The sequence below is a fragment of the Cydia fagiglandana genome, chromosome 20 (genome assembly GCF_963556715.1).
Source record: "Cydia fagiglandana chromosome 20, ilCydFagi1.1, whole genome shotgun sequence".
Taxonomy (NCBI): Eukaryota; Metazoa; Arthropoda; class Insecta; order Lepidoptera; family Tortricidae; genus Cydia; species Cydia fagiglandana.
The window spans coordinates 3,210,280-3,229,403 of NC_085951.1; the positions used below are offsets into that span (position 1 = coordinate 3,210,280).

At 39.3% G+C, this 19,124-nt stretch overlaps 4 protein-coding genes across 4 annotated transcripts; 2 read left to right on the plus strand and 2 right to left on the minus strand.

Moving 5' to 3' along the window:
- Positions 1-2,089: 2,089 nt before the first annotated feature.
- Positions 2,090-3,196, plus strand: LOC134674940 (ribonuclease P protein subunit p29). Its single transcript, XM_063533098.1, has one exon. It carries the CDS (start codon positions 2,179-2,181, stop codon positions 2,812-2,814), a length of 636 nt encoding a protein of 211 aa, XP_063389168.1. The 5' UTR covers positions 2,090-2,178; the 3' UTR covers positions 2,815-3,196.
- A 199-nt stretch (positions 3,197-3,395) lies between these two features.
- On the minus strand, positions 3,396-9,178 carry LOC134674939 (E3 ubiquitin-protein ligase SIAH1-like). Its single transcript, XM_063533097.1, has 6 exons — positions 9,083-9,178; positions 8,187-8,215; positions 7,818-8,007; positions 7,041-7,179; positions 6,074-6,249; positions 3,396-4,723 (listed from the first exon to the last, which is right to left on the minus strand). Exons 2-6 carry the CDS (start codon positions 8,204-8,206, stop codon positions 4,286-4,288), a joined length of 963 nt encoding a protein of 320 aa, XP_063389167.1. The 5' UTR covers positions 8,207-8,215; positions 9,083-9,178; the 3' UTR covers positions 3,396-4,285.
- Positions 9,179-10,107: 929 nt separating this feature from the next.
- On the minus strand, positions 10,108-16,310 carry LOC134674790 (E3 ubiquitin-protein ligase sina-like). The gene is made up of 4 exons (XM_063532922.1): positions 16,049-16,310; positions 12,807-12,990; positions 11,816-12,008; positions 10,108-11,158 (listed from the first exon to the last, which is right to left on the minus strand). Exons 1-4 carry the CDS (start codon positions 16,069-16,071, stop codon positions 10,719-10,721), a joined length of 840 nt encoding a protein of 279 aa, XP_063388992.1. The 5' UTR covers positions 16,072-16,310; the 3' UTR covers positions 10,108-10,718.
- A 155-nt stretch (positions 16,311-16,465) lies between these two features.
- Positions 16,466-18,273, plus strand: LOC134674733 (CCR4-NOT transcription complex subunit 10). The gene has a single exon (XM_063532859.1). It carries the CDS (start codon positions 16,549-16,551, stop codon positions 18,241-18,243), a length of 1,695 nt encoding a protein of 564 aa, XP_063388929.1. The 5' UTR covers positions 16,466-16,548; the 3' UTR covers positions 18,244-18,273.
- Positions 18,274-19,124: the final 851 nt, after the last annotated feature.

The window sequence follows — 19,124 nt, forward strand, 5'->3', positions numbered from 1 at the left end:
GCTGCGTCCCTTGGAGTGGCCGGCGCTGGCCCATCGTGAAGAGGAGCCATTAGAAACACTCTCACATACACATCTAATAATGTGTTCATATGGTCAGAAGGCAAGAGCACGATATAGTGATGTGAATCGAATAAAGTCGGATTATAGATTAGCTTCACAATATTAGAGCAGATATTGCACTTTCATCACCACGAAGATATGATTTTATTCGTGCATTCCCGCACCGATGCGAAATTTAAACCTTCTAGAAAAGAGCGCATTCCCATCTTAAAGTAGCTAACACACTATCGCACCGCACCAAGGTCATTGAGGGACGTACCCATAAGTAAGAGGGAGAAAGAGATATCGCTTTCTTCCTCTTACTTATGGGTGCTTCCCTCAATGACCTTGGTGCGGTGCGATAGTGTGTTAGCTACTTAAAGGCCGGTAATGCCGGCTACACACGTAACTATAAATCGAAGCGATTAAACTATGCAGTCCGATTTGCGCAGTTTTATCTACCGTGTGTATGACAAATTGTTACGATAGTCGACAACGATTTGTCATACACACGGTAGATAAAACTGCGCAAATCGGACTGCACAGTTTAATCGCTACGATTAAAGTAGCTAACACACTATCGCACCGCACCAAGGTCATTTAGGGACGTACCCATAAGTAAGAGGGAGAAAGAGATATCGCTTTCTTCCTCTTACTTATGGGTGCTTCCCTCAATGACCTTGGTGCGGTGCGATAGTGTGTTAGCTACTTTATAGTTACGTGTGTAGCCGGGGTAAGCCGGCAACACACAATCCAAGTTATCATGAATCTAGTATATAACTGGAACAGGCATGAGGGGTGGGGGGAAATGACCGAACGGGATAGTCATGTATCTCTTTCAGTAGGAGTAGCACCAAACGCTTTTATTGTTAAAATAAAGACCGTAGTTATGCAGAAAACGACCAACTCAATTTTTTTATCAATGCATAAAGCGACCAAAGCCACTGAGTTAGGGTGTAAGTCACTTTGACAAAAATAAAAAGTTGGTCGCTTTCTACAGAACTACGGTCGCTTTGTCCTTGTCACAGTCTCACTTTTTTTTACTCCCCTCCGTAAATTTAGATTATAAACAAATAAATTCGACCAATCATAGTGTCACATTGCGTATTAGACATAGACATCATTTATTGGTAATAAGGCATTACAAGTCACAATTTTTAAGCATATTTCTATTAGAGTAGCGTATCTATTACTCTTTTATGTAATCTGTAGCTGGCTGCACTGCTGGCAAAGTTTTAATGTATGTTCATCCCCAGCGAGCACAATCAACTGTAGCTTATGCTATGCTCTGCTCGCTTCACACGGAAATACTTTACTAAAATAGTGCACAGTTGTTTAGAATTTTTTGTTGGCATTTGGACGGGTATTCGTGTGTTTTTTTTTTAGTAGTAGATAGTTTTCATTACGGAATCCTACGTATAAACGAAGTCGCAGAAGTTACTAAGATTATCATGCTTATATATTTATTTATTAGGTTGCGAAATTGGTTTCGCCACTATTCTGTGAAAGAAAACATCGTAAGGAAATCGGACAAATCTCAATCAGGTACAGTTTCCCCTCTGGGTTTGAAGGTTTCGTAAAAACTAGTTCCTGTGCTGTACTAACACTGCCAACTCTTGCGAGCAGGTTACCGAGCGGGCCCCAGGCTCCTGAAGTACACAAGCGGCAAACGTGATGATGATGATGACTTACCTTCTAAAGGAAATTAAAGGAATCACCCAGACCCTCAATTAGATTGGCCTACGTGTATTTTAGGCCTGAATTTTATCCTACGCGCCAACTCCCTGAGTACAAATGGACGTAAAACAATAAATAAATAAGCTAATTTTATATTGCGACATAAAATAGTATAAATTAAATAAAATTGAACTAAAAAATTCCCACCATAATAATTTTATACAATTAATTTCTTGTCGGACTATAATCAGTTTCTTGCTCGCAGTGTATGACTTATCGCGTATTTGAACGCACCCTAGTAGTACATTCTCAAAATGTCTGTGAGTGTCACTGTCAATTTTCATAACATAACCTCTATAGCCTAGCAGCTACGCGAATGTTTACACTGGGTTTACACTATTTTAAGGAAAATAGTATTATAAATTTTGATTTGAACAATCCAATACCATTTCACACCTTAATATGTCTGCCGAAGAACGTAACGGCGATAATTCTATCATTAACTTCCTCAAAACAAATGTACCCAAATCGGACCAAGCCAACATCGAAGCAGAGTTGAAAAAGGACTTTCTTTTAGCTAAAAAGAAGAGTAAACAAAAAAAAAAGCCGCAAAAGAAAGTTAAAACTAAGAAAATTCGTACTTTAACGAGACGTGAGAAAAAATGTTTGGGTTTCTATGATATACCAAGACGCAGTGTTAAATACGAAGATGTACTTCCTATGCACAATATGTGGAGTGAATATGTGAGTCAAATGCTGGAACTGGACAAGCCGTTGCCGGACTGTACAAGTAAAAGTTGGGAGCAGTTCACACAAACCCTGTACCGGTCAGATTTCCATGGCAGCTTACTTCACGTGGTCCGTTCCAAATGCCCTAGCTACGTCGGCAAAAGCGGCATATGTATTATGGACACGAGGAACACGTTTAAAATAGTGTCGAAAGACAATGTGGTGACTACGGTGCCTAAATTTTGTTCAGTGTTTGAAATGCACATAAGGAATGTGGCAGTGACATTGTTTGGAAAGCATTTGTGTGTGCGGCCAGCAGAGAGGTCATCTAAGAAAGTGAAGACTCAGTTACATCCTGATTTAGTATAAGATATGAATATTGTGACTCAGTGTTATAAATACTAGGTTTTTAAGAAATAAACAAGAATCCCAATGATGTTTCAAACACATTATAAAAACTAACGCATGGGTTGACAAACCATAGCTCATGAGCCGCATGCAGTTCTTCCTTGCTTACAGCATGATTGCCTAAAACCATGCAAAAATTAACACTTGTGTCAAAAACATATGCGGCACCTTGAGATTTCTATTTTCTATTGCAAGAAATGCAGAGCCATTCAGTTGTTATAGGATAGGCTGTTATTTTTTTACATAAAAATAAGATAGTTTAACAAGCTTGCTCCTGAATTAGCTCAACTGCGCATTTAACCAGTACTTGTATGGAGTGAAATCAACCCATACCAGGCGTGGCTCACTCCGCGATTTCGTTGCTTTGCTACAGGCAGCTAAAAGTCCATCCGTTCGACCCCAATTTTGGGGTTTGTCATAAGCCGCGCGTGGCGCTGTCGCCACCTAGCGGCCGTATCTGTGCTGATTGTGACAGACGCGTTTTGTTAGAGAGTGAGTCTTCTGTACCTAGTACTATTATTTATTCTGTGCCCATACTATAATGAACAATTGAACATATTTAATAAAGAATTAAAATGTACTTGATTTAGTTACTTCTGCCTCACTCCCTAATTGTTAGTGATTGTTACCACATGATTTAAAGAAAACCAGTCATTATTATCAGGATCATCTAATTAGTAAAATAATTCTTAACGAACCTTAAAAATAATTAATTAATCATAATATTAGAGCCTAACCTGACTGAAGCAGAGTAAAGTTTATAAGATTGAAGTGCCAATTACAAAATAAATTAGAAGCTAATATTGTATCTCGAATTTTATATAAAAATCCAAATACTATTAGCATTATATGCATTAGGCTTAGGCTACTAAAACCAAACCAACTTACAAATACTTTGAAATACATTTTAACTCCCAACCTCTGTGTTTATTATACATGTTTACTTGTATATATATAATATAAATGTCATGTTAAAAAAAGGGATCCTATCTCGTCGCATAATAATTGATTGTCATAATGTAATGTTACACATAAAACTCTTATCGCATATTTTTTCTCCAGCTGAAACAGAAAGTATTTTCGAAAATATTTTGAAGAGGTTGTGTGGAATAGGGTAGGTTAGGTTAGGTTTGTGTCATAATTTTTCAGTGATGTTAAAATTTTCAGCACAATAAAAATTATGCGAAATGAGTTTTATGCGTAACATTACATTAGGGCAATCAATTATTATGCGACCCAATATGGACCCTAAAAAAAGTTTGATAACATAATACCACAATGTTACAATTTGCTATACCATTCTGTCTTTATTCTCTACATGCATAATACCTGATGTTCTCAGTACTGTATGCTAAAATTCTTAAACATAAGTACATTGGCAATATTGCCATTAATTAACTTAAAACTCTAAAAAGCATAACAATACTAATATTTAAGCCTGAGCCTTTGTGAATTTCTTAGGACCAGGTTTCTGTCCTGGATGTTTCTTCCAATGTGGCTTTGGCCCCGGGCCTCTCGTCTCCGGGCCCTGCGAGGCATCCCGGCCCCTGGAAACAGAGGACTCCCTACTACTTGGAGCCTGAACATTCTCTTTATTATCTCTATTCAACCTCTTAATAACAAAACGGAAGGAAAGTGTCTTATCCTTTATGAAATGGGTTAGCATGTCTAAAGGCATGACAGCGCAGTTGGCCTGTCGGAACACCTCATCGGCTTTCAAGCTGTCGTTGAGACAGTGCTCGGTGAAGACAACTTTGCGCTGCTGGTCGCGTCCGCTGGTGACCTGTATTTCGTAGAGGTGTTGTTGGGCGATTTTCTTTTGTCCGATATGCTGGATCACCCAGTAGGCCATGCGCTGGATGGTGTCCACCTTTAATAAAACAGGATTTAAAGTTGGGAAATTAGTGTCATGCATGTTGAAATTAGTTTCACGAAAGTAGTTTCGAAATATGCGAAAGTGAATTCGTGAAATAATTCGTTTCGTGATATTCACAGCATCGAAGCTATAGTTCGTTTTTTCTAGCATTAGAAAGAACTCCACAGAAGCAAGCGTGCAGTTTTTATCAGGCTCTTTAATTGTTAATAATTATTGAATTATCTAATGTAGCATGGTCAATACATATAATTTACTTCAAATTGTTACCGCTAAAAGTGCCAGATTTAGAACCACAAGCGAACTTCTGCGAAGTTCTTTCTAATGCTAAAAAAAACGGACTATACACGTCCGCAACTCCGCACAGGGCCTACCGCGAACCGCGAACCACGTTCGACGTGTTGCCTCTCTGTCGCACTTGTAAATTCGTACGTAAGTGTGACAGGGAGGCAACACGTCGAACGTGGTTCGCGGTAAGCCCTCAGCGTAGACACTCGCGACACTCAGTTTTCACGTCGCATTTACACATAGACTAGGAATCCTCTAGACCGAGTTTAGAGCAATTATTTCATGCAACCGATGATGCCAAAAATGCGGGGGTGCGCGGGACGAGGTGAGCGAAGCGACCGTTCAAAGACACGGACGTCACACAAAGACACTTTCGACTCGAACATGGAGTAAAATTACCGTATGCGTGGCAGAGGGGGTAGCGCGTCTATGCTCAGTCTGGAGGATGTTTTGTCTGTGCATTTACACTACGAAATTAGTTGCATGCAGTGATGCACCAAAAATCGCTGAGTTTCGTGAAGTTACTGCATGCATTACGAAAATATTGATAAAACGAATGTCACGAAATCAATTTCGTAATGTAAATCCCGATTAGAAAATGTATGTCAAAAGATAGTCACTAAATAACTAGTAATAAGCCGATATAAGGGCATGTCCACATGTACTACTTCAGTCTGGTATTTGAATCAGCTTTGATCTACGGCACAGTCAGCTTCTTGACTTATACAAGGTACAGTCACCTCTGTCACCTGCGATAGTATGTTACACAGCGAAGGCTGCAAAAATATCTGACACGATCAATCTTATTTGTAGAGTCAAGAGAGTGTCATATATTTTTGCCGCCTTCGAAGAGTAACATATTATTGCAGGTGACTGGTGACTGTGCTTCCCTAAGTTATTTTGTCATGAAGCAAAAGGACTATACCTACTTTAAAGACATACAAACAAGCCTTCTTGTTAATTATGTAATGCGTATTTCCCTCTAAATCCATCACGTTTAAAGGGTTAGGGCGTGATTTGTGCACAACCCTTTGCCAATCTCAGTAGAATTCAGCCAACCTTGAGGGTGATGATGAAGAGAAAGTTTTGCTGCGCGGCGAGGAACACGTGCCGCGCGCACTCCTTCAAGTCTAGTTGCTCCACCTGCAACCTCCAGCCCGCCTCGCGGTCCACTTCGGCCACGCAGTGGGCCGGGTGCTTCTCTTTAAAATGCTCCATCATCTTCCTTACATCACCTGTTTATCAAATAATTTGGCTTAATTTATGTTGGTATGTGAAATAGGTGTAAATTTAAAACGCCGATCAAAAGTATCACAGCATTCACAGCATCATCTAGGCATCTGTGATCCGAGTGAGTCGCCTTTACATAAAACCGTGACTAGATTGGTTGATCCGTTTGGTAAATATTTGTTAAAATCCACTTTTTTGGTCTAATACCGTTTCCCTTTCATCGGAAGTTATAAATATCAGTTAATTTCCATACAGATGAAAAATAAAATGCACAGCTCTCTCTCTCTCTCCTTATTTTCTGCTGCGCCCAACAGACTACATAATGTGATCTTTGATCTAAAATTATATGTATTAAATGTATTGAGTAAGCTATTAGCTAACTAACACAAGCAAAATAGTTACGTGCTACCTACAAACCCCACAACAATGATGAGTGACATATTTAGTAGTCTCTAATCTGCTTTTAATGTAACTTAAATATATATGCAGTCAGTGTTGGCCGATACGTTAATGCAATTGAATATTCTTGACCTTAACCAGTACAAATTGAACCGTCAACTGTAACTGTCCGTTACCGTTAAGATAAGATAAGATGTTTATTTGTATAGTCATGTACATGGGATGTTATTACAGTTACACAGGAAGCTTCCATGACACCCTGTCAGGGCACACTAATTTTCTTACACCGTTACCGTTTACGGTTCAATTTGTTGTACTGTCTGTTTGTTGTACTGGTTAATGGTTAATTGCAATACTTAACGTTCGGCCAACACTGTATGCATTGCATGTAAGTTACCATTCCAGGAGCATCTGCCAAAGACCGCGTGCGGGCACTCGCGCGGACGGAACAGGCATTCCTTGAGATGGTCGGCCATCGCCGGGCCGGGCAGCGAAAATACGCAGCCCGCGCTCTGGTTGGGGCATGGCGACTTGGCCTGCAATACAAAATATATACAATTAAACTAGTGAGCTGTAGATCCCGCGAGTCCTAATTTAATCAACATTTTTCAAAACCTGCTCACAATGCTTCTGGAGAATCGATTGAGAAATCCACCTGTAGAGAAAGTATAGCCGGATAGGTATCTAACTCAATTTTTGTCCAAGATGAAGTGGAATCAATAAAACATTAAGATCGTTTTTGCACACAGCACAAATAAACTTGGTGGGCTTGGTGGCTGAATATTAAAATTTACGGGCAACAACTGAAATACCGCAGACAGAGATTTACAACCCTCTTATTCTATCTTTACGTACAATTAAATTTATGTGATCTGAATCTAGATTACCTATAAATAAAAAATAAAATAAGCTTAGTCAATACAGGAGATGGAACCGTCCCGTTAAGAAACATCTTTCCTGTGTTGGGAGGCGCCGCTTCATGAGTACCTACCGTTAAACTACCCAACTGATTTAATTCGAATTTTAAGCTTAATTCTTGCCTCCCTTGCTTGCCTTAGGAAATTGCCTCGCGCGTATGCTCGCTCTGTGTGAACCCGGCTTTTGATTAAATCAGTCAATAAAATTTTCAATAATGCAAAATATTTTCGACAGAACCATTATTATTATTGGTTACCTTGTTAATGAGTTCCTCAAGGGAGCGGTTCCTCATCTGCGTCATGGGTTGTCGGCAGATGGGGCATGATGGAGGGCACAGCGCCAGCGTGCATGAGTTGCACAGACTGTGCCCCGACTGGCACAGGAACACCGGTATGGTCATAGTGTCCAGGCATATTGGGCACTCCGGGATCTCCACTGCTACTGATCTGGAGAAAATAAATTGCCAATGAAAAGGCTTAAAAGATTAAAAAAAAATTGAACTATAACAAGAGCTGACAAGAGTGAGTCATCAGTAAGAGCTCTTCGGTTGGAACTACATATATTATTATGTCATGGCCTAAAACAAATATACAATTAACTAAAGTGGAATTAAATTATCACTTACTTTTTTCCTTTGGAAGCCATTTAGGAAATCTGTAATGTGTACAAATCATAATTAGTATATTATCTTATTTATTTATTGATAAAAACAAAGAAAGGAATAAACAAACATAATAAAACTTACAAAACTATAGATAAATTAGTATCTTAACAAATAAATTAGTATATAAAATAATAAATAATGTAATCATATAGAACTGCCTCCCAGGTCCAGAGCGGCTACCGCGAAAACCGAAATTCGCAAATTGCGGGGATCTTTCTCCTTTACTCCAATGAAGGCGTAATTAGAGTGACAGAGAAAAATCCTCGCAATTTGCGAACTTCTATTTTCGCGGTTATAGCCCAGGATTTGTCCCAGGTTGGACCCCATCCAGGGAGCGTCCAACAAAGTCAAGCCTAATCACTTATTGTGTCAGGGGAAATCATGTTACAAGACCGTAACTAACTTATATCTAATCAAATATATGCTTCATCATCATCTCAGCCATAAGACGTCCACTGCTGAACATAGGCCTCCCCCTTGTTATGGGGGGTGAATGCCATAATCGCCACGCTTGGCAGGCGGGTTGGCGATCGCAGTCGAGTACACCGAATTTGAGGGACGCTGCTGCCCGTCCACCGGTGGTCTTGGACGTAGTTTAAGGACATACCCGGGTCCGGGTAATAAATGCTTAGTTTGAGAAAATAGAACCTGCTACTTAGGATAATCAAAACAAAGTACCATAACCACCAAAAAATCCTAATTCAATGACTATTTACAATCACTAATCAATTGAGTGCCACGACGTAATCGAAAGTAACTAAGATACAGACAAACTAATTATAGAAGTAAATCATAACGCCTTAACTTTATTAAACTTAAGAGTTTTCAACTAAATTGTTTTATACTTCTAAACATACCTAGCTGTCTTATTTCACCAGATTGCTTTTATAACACTCTTATTTCACAAAGGAATGTTATGAACAAACTTTGCAGTGTGTGGATCAAGTGACTTATAATCGTTATCGCTCCCAGCGCTATTGATTATGTAGTTACTTATAATTATAACTATAACTGCATTCTACGTACTTGTTTTATTAGCAACTGACGTATGAAACAACTTTAGTAATGCTGTCAAAGTGATCTTTATATCACTGTAATAAGGGTGATTGTTGTTGATTCAAGTGACGTAAGAAAAAAGAAAAATTTGATGAGGGTATTCCCAGAAAATGTTAGGTTGGTAGCATTGTGTGCAAACCATAGACAAACTAGAGTATCAAGTCAAACTATTCAAGGCACACGTTTTGACGGTATTATAGAGTTGGCTGCAGAAATGATTGTATGCTCTTGTACAGCCACTTCGTCAGTAGAAAAAGGCGGCAATTAAAAAAAAAAATGATATTTAAATTTTGCGCCTTTTTTTACTGACAAGTTGGGTGTTTTTCGGTGTAGTTACATAGGCCCTAGTATAATCAACGTGATTGAGTCACTTCCAGATGTTTAAAGAGTTGACTGCACTGCACTCGCACATCTGTGTGACAGTGGGCAGCGCACAGATGTTGATTTGCCCGATTTAGGTGGCCAAAAGTCGATTTTCCAAAAATCAACATGGAGATAAATAATTAACACGTGGGGGTAGCCCCTTCTACTCCCTATAGGTAAGTATAACTAGCTCAGGAAGAGGCCAAAGTTTGACTATCGCTCATCGCATCGTGCAGCGCTATGAATGAACATTATAAAGTGGTGTCCCGTTTGACCGCTTCGGCGCGGATCCGCGTCCGTGTGACCGAATCATAATCTCTGGTGTGCCTACGAGCGATTAATTAATCGAGAAGAAGGACAATAAAATAAAACCAATTATGTGACTTAAAATATTAATTTGCTTAGAAATGCTTAGTAAAAATGTTAATACAAATTCAAGTTGTTGCATTATTACTATTAAAGCCTACTACGCGGTCGGCAACGAAGCTGCCCACAACGGTGACCTTGGTAGGTTTCGACCAGTCAAATAGTTTTCAGCTCCTACCGCGATCACGGTAGCCTTGGACCGTCGGACGCTTATTTGCCTGCCGTGTAGTAGCCAGTGGCGGATTTCCCTTAAGTCCCAGTAGGCCCGGGCCTAGGGCGGCCAGATGTTAGGGGCGGCAGTCTATATGGTGAGTCCTGAGAAAGAGGCGTCTAGTACTTAGGTACTACAGGGCCTGGGGCCTAAGCCCCTAAGGCGGCAAAGACTGCAAATCCGCCACTGATAGTAGCCACTTAACTTTTACAAAAATGCTTTTCTAAGGCACTAGTTTCATTGAAAAAGAATAACAAAACCGTGCATAATCATAATTAAAACAGCTAGATTAACTTAGCATTATATAACAATAAATGTAAACAATAATCATCTTACGTATTTGATAGGTACAAAATCAAATACAGGGAGTGAAGACAGACCCATTGTAGTTTGATATTGTTATCTTGTCTCGTTATAGTCCTTATACATGTAAATGCCAACATCAAATCTGGGGGCACGATAACAAGCAACGGTCGTATGACTATATTGTGGTCCCTTTACAAGGTCGGCGGCACCTTCTTAATAACTAACTTAAAAGTAACCTTATTGTCCGTCACATAATGCGCCAGCATTTTCAAAGGCATGACCGCACATCTCCCTTCCCTGATAACATCTAAAGGCTCCACCACATCATTGACACAGTGTTCCACCAAAACTGAGCGCCGTCTGACATCCTGCTTACTGGTTAAGTAAATTTCATACGTGTATAGACGCGCGTTTTTCTTACTGCCGATATGTTGGACTGCCCAGGAGGCAGTGTTAGTAGTCTTGTCTATTTTCATGGTGATGATGAAGTGCATATTGCCGGTGGCGGCGAGGTAGACCTTGACGAGGTCTTGTGTGAGAGGTAGCTCCAGTTCCGTGTCGACGCCGGAGACTATCTCGCAGCTGGATGGGTGGCTCTGTTTGAAGTGGTCCATCATGTTTTTGAGTTTACCTGGACAAGAAGGTTTTAATAATACGTTATTAAAACACACACACACAATTACACAGTGTTGTAACAGTGTGTTACAATGTGAATACCTTGATAGCGCGTATTTAATGACGATTATCTGATTGCAAATTAATTATACAACGTGTTCTTGGCGTTTAAAATACTCAATTATTAAAAACAAAAGGTGTTTTAATTTTTGGTTAATGAAATACAAATACATAATATAATTAATAAATATTAAAAAAATGATTATGCTACTGTGGGAATCTCTGGACAATATTCGAAGAAACTTTTTTTTTTAACAATCATGAAGTAGGTAATGTGTGTTACTATCTTAAATGTTGATGTTCTCCACACTGGTGTGCTGACCCAGGCTGCATGTATTAGAGACTCAGTTATAGTTTAAAACCTGGATCTCTACTATCTCTGTATCTTTAGCTATTTAAATAAAAGTAAAAAAATCTACCCTCAAATGGCTCCTAAAACCAATTGAGGGTAGATGATAACATTACATGATCAAATAATGTAGGTTAAACTCAAGACTGATCCAGGTGGTTTTTGGTTGGTTAACCAATAAATGTTATAACTACCCGAAAATTAACAAATTGTTTACTTTTATTTAAATACCTAAACATGCAGACATACACATAATGCACTTACCTATCCAGAAACAGTTGCTGAAAGCGGCGCCAAGCGGGCAGAGCATGTCCCTGAAGATACATTCATTGGCGTGCTCATCTAGCTCGCGTGCTTTAGCTTGGCTGAATGTGAATCCGCAGCCGGCGTCTTTGTGGGGACAAAGCAGTTTGGAGGACGGCGCCGCTGGCGCTGGCGCTGGGGCTGGCGTATTCACCTGTGCGATTCAGTCTGTGACTATTGGTATCAATGCGAAGAAATGTAAATTTACTTTCATATGCTGTAGAATCTAACGTCGCTTGCCTTAAAGCTCATACTGACACTAAAAACCAAAAAAGTATATTTTGTTCCCGAAAGTTGTTTAGGACAATTAATTGGTTGTGATTTATTTTTGAATAAAACTGTTTCCTATGTAATCTTGGTCTATGTCAAAATTGTGGGCGATCAATATCGAATGCTTCACGCGGTTAGAACAATACACGCAGCTCCGATACGATATGTATGAGTGAGACAACTCCAAAGACCAATTTAGCGATCCGCATCCATTGAGACGACCGCCTTACCAATGTAGAGCGAGGTGCAAAATTACATGGACACATTATGAATGAATTCATTCAAAAAGTGGCCTTGCGATTTTGCGGCTGGGTGTACTTTCGGAAACAGAAAGGGACCTAATAAACAAAACCTGAGAGCAGGGCTCGGAACCGGTTTTTTTTTTAAACCCGAAATAGCACCATATTTTTTATTATTTCATGCCTTTTACGTAGGACTGATGAATAATAAACAAATGGAATAATAAACCAAAGAACGTAATAATACCGGTATTTTTTGTATGAAAATAAAACCGGTTACGAGCCTTGCCTGAGAACCCGTTATGTAAACGCCTGCACAGAAAGTGACGCTGCGCTCGGACGTAAATTCATACATTTCCATACTGCCACTATCGCTCTGGCGCCGCGTCAGTGTCGCTGCGTTACTGTCGCCGGAGCCGCTTTGCTCGGAAGTCTACCTTTACCTTTGAAATGATATCTTCGAAAGCCCAGTTCCTCATGTCCGTCATGGGCGAGCGGCAAATAGGGCACTGCGTGAGGCCGCGGCTCGTGCAGCGGCTGCAGAGGCTGTGCCCTCGTTGGCACTGCAGGATAGGAGCTGTCATGGTCTCCAGGCATACTGGGCACTCCATCGCCCGCTCCGACATCCTAGAACCGACCATCTTCGTCAGACTTAACTGAAACTAGATTTAGGGTCGGTTGCACCAAACCGTCTGTCACCGTTAAAGCGTTCGCTAAATTTATTTGTATGGGAAATTTCATACTTCACTGCTGTTTAATGTTAATCAGCCTGTTAAATGTGGTTAGTGCAACTGGGCCTTAGATATGTTGGTTTGTTAGATGACCCGTCTAAATCATTTTGTTGAGAAGCGAAATATTGATTTGGAACACCCTACCGCGAGAAACGAAAATCGAATTTTCACTCTACAAAAAATAATTGTCTGCCTCTCTGTCGCCCGAATATTCAAAGACGATAGAGAGGCAAATAACTAAATTTTGATTTTAGATTTTCGGGTATGCCCTCAGGACTCAAAAACCGAATTATTTCAAATCGTTCTATTCAGAATCTGAATTACAGATACCATTTTGGGCCTAATTCGTTCGTCTTTAGTTTATGTAGAACTGAATTAATATTAATAGAGTTAGACCAAGAAAAGTCTGCAACGATTTTGATAGCACACGTAGTGCAAGTGTTATTTTAAAAGTCAAACTTCTATGAAATTATGACGTATAAATAACACTTGCACTGCGTGTGCTATCAAAATCGAACATTTAGGTAGCCTGCTTTACGGTGACGTTAAAATGTGCCGATGCCGTGGAAGTACGTTATGGAAGTAAGAATATAGCATGACAATAGTAATCGAGCATTAAGTCTGTGTAACTAATTATTTAATTTTATTCCTGGTAAGGGCATTTATTCGTATGATGATACAGATATTTGTTCCTGAGTCATGGTTGTTTTCAATGTATTTAAGTATTTATATATTATATATATCGTTTTCTGAGTACCCACAACACAAGCCTTCTTGAGCTTACCATGCGGCTTAGTCAATTTGTGTAAAAATGTCCTATAGTATTTATTTATTTAAAACTTTCGAATATTTTGTTAATGATTTTTAATTAACAGTAAGAGCTGATAAGACCCCATAATGGGCTTAATGGATAAGATAATAGTAATAGTCCAGTTTCGACTTACTGCTACTGATAACAAACAATGATGAACGGGGAACCCTACTATACTGCCCTGCTAAGCCGAGTTGCGCTATCTCAAAAGAAAATCCATTGCTAATTTATACTTTAGTTTCTATAACTGAGAATTCCATTTTCAAAATCATTTGTTTTTGAGATAGCGCTTTTCGGCTTAGCAGGGCAGTATAAGTAATATACTTACCGTATATACTTACCGTAAGTAATTCCAACTGGCAACTGAATGCTATCTCTTTCACTCTTGGTTGGTCTTAACAAGGGTAAAAGAGGGTAAAAGATATAGCATTCTAAGTTTACACGAATTGATCTATACGTATATAGGTTTATACTCGGTATTCACGAGTGACGCGTAGATCAGAGGGGCTATAGCCCTGGCCTATAACCGCGAACATCGAAGTTCGCAAATTGCGGGCATTTTTCTCTGTCACTCTAATTACGCCTTCATTGGAGTAAAAGAGAAAGATCCCCGCAATTTGCGAATTTCGGTTTTCGCGGTAGTCGCTCAGAATTGTAAAGTGTTGACCAGAGGGCTTACCGCGAACCACGTTCAACGTCTTGCCAGCCTGTCACACTTATGTACGAATTTACAAGTGCGATAGAGAGAGAACACGTCCAACGTGGTTCGCAGTAGGCCCTCAGTAGCCTCAGATGGGATATACACTCTTATCGTCATTAGTATAGTCACCTAAAGTTGCCTGGGCATACCGAGAACCGATAACATTGTTTATGTTTAGACTTATCAAGCTTAAACGACGGGCGGTTGACACCCTAGGGCCTACCGCGAACCACGTTCGACGTGTTGCCTCCCTGTCATGTTTACGAACGAATTTACAAGTGCGACAGAGAGGCAACACGTCGAACGTGATTCGCGGTAGGCCCTCTGGGGCTTGCTTTACCCTAAACTGCACTAAAGGAATCGAAATACTGTCTAATTTGTAGGTAATTCTAATTAATGTTATGTAATACGAAAATCATTCTTCTGGAATTCATACAAAATGTAACAAAAATAGTGATGATTATGCCGTTATTATGTCGTTAATGATAATGACATAATAACGGCACATAATGTCGATAATGATTTTATGATATGACATATCAGAGTTTTTGACACATTGTATACTTTACTTCAATTCGTTTATTGCGGAAAAACAGGCGAAAGTATACAGTAATACAGAACAACATTGTATATAACCAAGGTTCCACGTTCTATTAATGGGCACTTGTACAACTCAGTAGTTTAAACAATATTCAAATACAAAACATAACATGACTCATTTATATACAGGGTGTTTGGTATATCGTTTGCCAAATTAAAACGACAGATATCTTGAGTCATTTGCTATCTTCTCATGCCTAGAAAAACAAAATGGGCCATGGTTTTTTTTTACTACTACGCAAGTAAAAATTTGAAATTTACGAAAAACTGTCATAGAAGTGAAAAATTTTTTTTGCACCAAATTAAAAATTTCTATGCCTGAAAAGGTAGCAAATGACTCAAGCTATCTGCCGTTTTAATTTGGCAAACGATGTACCAAACACCCTGTATTAATTTGTACTACATGCTAAATTTGATTAAACAAAGAAAATTGGTTTTATTTTATTGTATTTTGCATTTATAGTTTGGCCCAGGACTGCCTCATTTCAAACATAGACAGAGACTCATACTATCTTTATCTGACGCTACTATTAGCACCCAAAAGAAAGGGATGAGTTTAGATCTCTTTTTCTTACTTACTGACAAGTTGTATTTGCCTGACTATATTAAATTTATAAACAGAATAAATTGATACTTAGATATACCTAACTAAAATCTGAAACACATACAAAGTACATATAAAAATAATATTAAATAAATAAAGTAAAATAAAATATTGTTCCTACTACGGGCCCACCTTGTATATGTTGTGTATTGTTGATGAGAATTATATATATTTATGTAACTAGAACTAGAAACGAGCTTAAAACTTTAACTCAGGTTTTAGGCTAAATATCTACTTACGTGATAATTGCTCTTGTTGCCATTATAGACTGCAACTCGATATTAATTAATAAACTATGAAGAAAGTGCAAGGACAATTCCTTTTTGTTCCAGCTCCTTTATAATGGAGCAGAAACGAAAACTGACCACTGATTTTAAATTAGCACTGTGTGTACTATGTGTTTAGTATATTTTTAAACGAACTATTAATAATTAACTCAAGTAAGTTCTACTTCTTTAATAGAATAACAAAGTCAACACAAAGTTGTAATAGGAACCCCGACCGGGTGATTTAGGTGATGATTAGTCGAGGTCGACCATAGACACAAGACAATGTTTTACAACTTTTACATGCAATAAACGGTTTAAGCGTTTCTTTTAAACACAGTTATGACAGCGTCTCGTCTCGACAACACAACTGTCAAAAACGTCAAACACTCGTTAAAGTTGTACGATTTTTTTTTTGCCAATTGGAAAATATCTTTCTGTTGTAAACTATTGTTTTACTTATTATTTGTACCATGTCTAACTTAAAGGACCGCGAAGAGCCTGTCGTGCTCGCTTACCAGTGCTACATGAACAAGGATTACTCATCCGCTCTCCAGCACTTAAACGAGCTAGAATCTCTCGCTGGCGCCAGCAATAAGAGGATTCAGCATAACAAAGCCGTCGTAGAGTTCATGGCCAGTGATATGAGGAACGTAGAGAAATTCAAGAAGGCCATTACACAAATTACGGCGGTTACTTTCCCCGAAGTTGACACAAAGGAGTCATCTGCTTACGCGCTGTATAACTACGCGGTTATTTTGTACCATTCACGCTACTACTACCAATGCGCTGTAGTGTTAGAGAGGCTTCTCAACTCGAAAAATGTTAAAGACACTAAACTGCACCAGCAAATTGTACTACTCATGATGGAAGCTACTCTTTGTCGAAGAACCTTTAACAAGACTTTAGATGTAGCTAACAATCATACAGAATTAATGAAGTCAGACAGTGAAATCAACAACATGTTTGAAAGGCTAGTTAGCAGAGCAAAACTTCTCCTCGGACAGAAAATAAAGTTAACATTAACTGCGGACTCAATTGAGAATATATTTGTAATTGCTCAGCAGCATTACATCAATGGAGATATGAAGGAAGCGGCAAATACTTTAGGACAATACAAGACACTTAAGTATAATTATGATCTGAAGACTCAGGGTGAAGATATTTGGGCAGCTATTAACAATAATCTTGGAGTTATTTACATGTCAGTGAAAAAGCCGTTTTTGGCATCAAAGTATTTTCAGCATGCTGTAAAAGAACACTTTAGAGCCATGGAGAATGAGGACAGTGAGCGTCTCATCGCCTGCAAGGACAGACCGCTGTATGTTTACAATTTGGGACTGGCATTGCTGGCTGCAAACAACTCTGAAGGAGCCTTTGAATGCCTGGTGGAGACGGCCCGCCACTACCCCAACAACCCTCGAATTTGGCTCCACTTGGCCGAATGCTGCATCAAAAAATGCTGCAGCGATGAAGCCCAACAATTCACAGTCAAAAAGCTAGGCAGCGGCCCACACACTAGAATACTCTTCACAAAAGAAGTCAAAGAGAAATATTCAACAAGTGGAGAGTCATTCGCTATACCAACATTATCTTTAGAATTTGCAGCCCTGTGTTTGAGAAATGCTATTACTTTACTGCCAGACCAGGAACCTACCATAGATGCGACACTGCCAGTGGTGCAGGCCCCTCCGGGACCACCCATCAGCTGGAAGCAGTGCTGTGAAGTGAAGAACTCTGTCCTAGTTTTACAGAGTTATGTATTGCTGCACATGCAGGATCCACTCTCAGCCTTGATGAGTGCTACGGAGCTCTTGAACCAACCTGACGTCTCCAACAGCCATAAAGCCTGGGCCCACATCTACGCAGCTGAAGCTCTCATTAACTTAGACAGAATAACAGATGCTGTGGAGCACCTGAACCCACATATGATCCATGAACTAGTCTCAGTCCTCCCATACCAGATGAGAGACATGATAGCTGTCTCCGTGTGGGCCAAGGCTGCAGTTTGCCACATTTTAAGAGGAGATCTGGTCACTGCTAGGAAGATTTTACTGCAAATAAACTCTCCAAGAGTTTTACCCCTTCAAATGTATTTGGAAATATGTACTGGTAATATAGAAAGCTGTCACACAACTTTGAGAAAGTTAAGAAGTTTATCACAATGATTTACTCCAATATACTATATTTACTATAAACATATTTTTATTTTGAGCTACTCTCTAAAAGCCTCAATGAAAGGAATGTGTATCACATATTTTAAACTACCTGTTTATAGAAAGACTAGACTAGTATGCTGCATTTCTCACCCCTGTGACCCTACAGACCCTGTCACTGCAATGGCAAACCTTTGACATGCAGATCTAAAGCATATCAAATGAAACTTATGCAGACCGTATAATGTGATTAGTTCACTAGGCTACAGTGAAATATCTGGAATGCGCGCATTTTTCCCCGATTAAAAAAAAATAAAAGGCATGCTATGATTGAAAAATTTATTGCATGCTAGTTTCACTTCTAATTTATTTTTCTTTGCAATATAAAGAGATTCATCTAGTAACAAAATAGAAAGTACAAAGCTACAAAGTACATAATCGATCTTGGAGGATATAACCAACGGAGACGCCATGTCTAAAATTTTCGGTACAAAATAGTCTGCCTTTTTTTGCGGGGGAGGGGCACATCAAATGTATAGGTACGTCATGTCAGATAAACGTCAGTCCATACATATGGTTGACATGAGGTTGACCATTGGCCGCCTATTTTCGACAGAGGGGAACGCCTGTTAATGGCGGCTCCATTACGATATGCATGAAAATATGAACTCTTCAAATTAAAAAAAAATGCACACGGTGCTTGTAACCCGAGCGCCACAGGCATATTTTAAAGCGACAAAATATGCGTAAAGTCTGTGCGGAAAGAGAAGAGTCGTAGAATGTATTGGGCCCCATACATTCCACGACTCTTCTCTTTCCGCACAGACAATATATACGGTTCTTTATACTCTTATTTACACAATATGCAAGATAATTTGGGCAAGTGTTTCAAA

Coding starts and splice junctions, on each gene's coding strand:
- LOC134674939 (XM_063533097.1), bottom strand. CDS start 8,206: ATGGCTTCCAAAGGAAAAAA. Junction 8,008..8,186: donor ATGGCTTCCAAAGGAAAAAA/GTAAGTGATAAT, acceptor TATTTTCTCCAG/ATCAGTAGCAGTGGAGATCC. Junction 6,250..7,040: donor TGGCAGATGCTCCTGGAATG/GTAACTTACATG, acceptor TTTGATAAACAG/GTGATGTAAGGAAGATGATG.
- LOC134674790 (XM_063532922.1), bottom strand. CDS start 16,071: ATGGCAACAAGAGCAATTATCAC. Junction 12,009..12,806: donor TCGAAGATATCATTTCAAAG/GTAAAGGTAGAC, acceptor TGAATCGCACAG/GTGAATACGCCAGCCCCAGC. Junction 11,159..11,815: donor CAGCAACTGTTTCTGGATAG/GTAAGTGCATTA, acceptor CTTCTTGTCCAG/GTAAACTCAAAAACATGATG.
- LOC134674940 (XM_063533098.1), top strand. CDS start 2,179: ATGTCTGCCGAAGAACGTAACGGCGATAATTCTATCATTAACTTCCTC.
- LOC134674733 (XM_063532859.1), top strand. CDS start 16,549: ATGTCTAACTTAAAGGACCGCGAAGAGCCTGTCGTGCTCGCTTACCAG.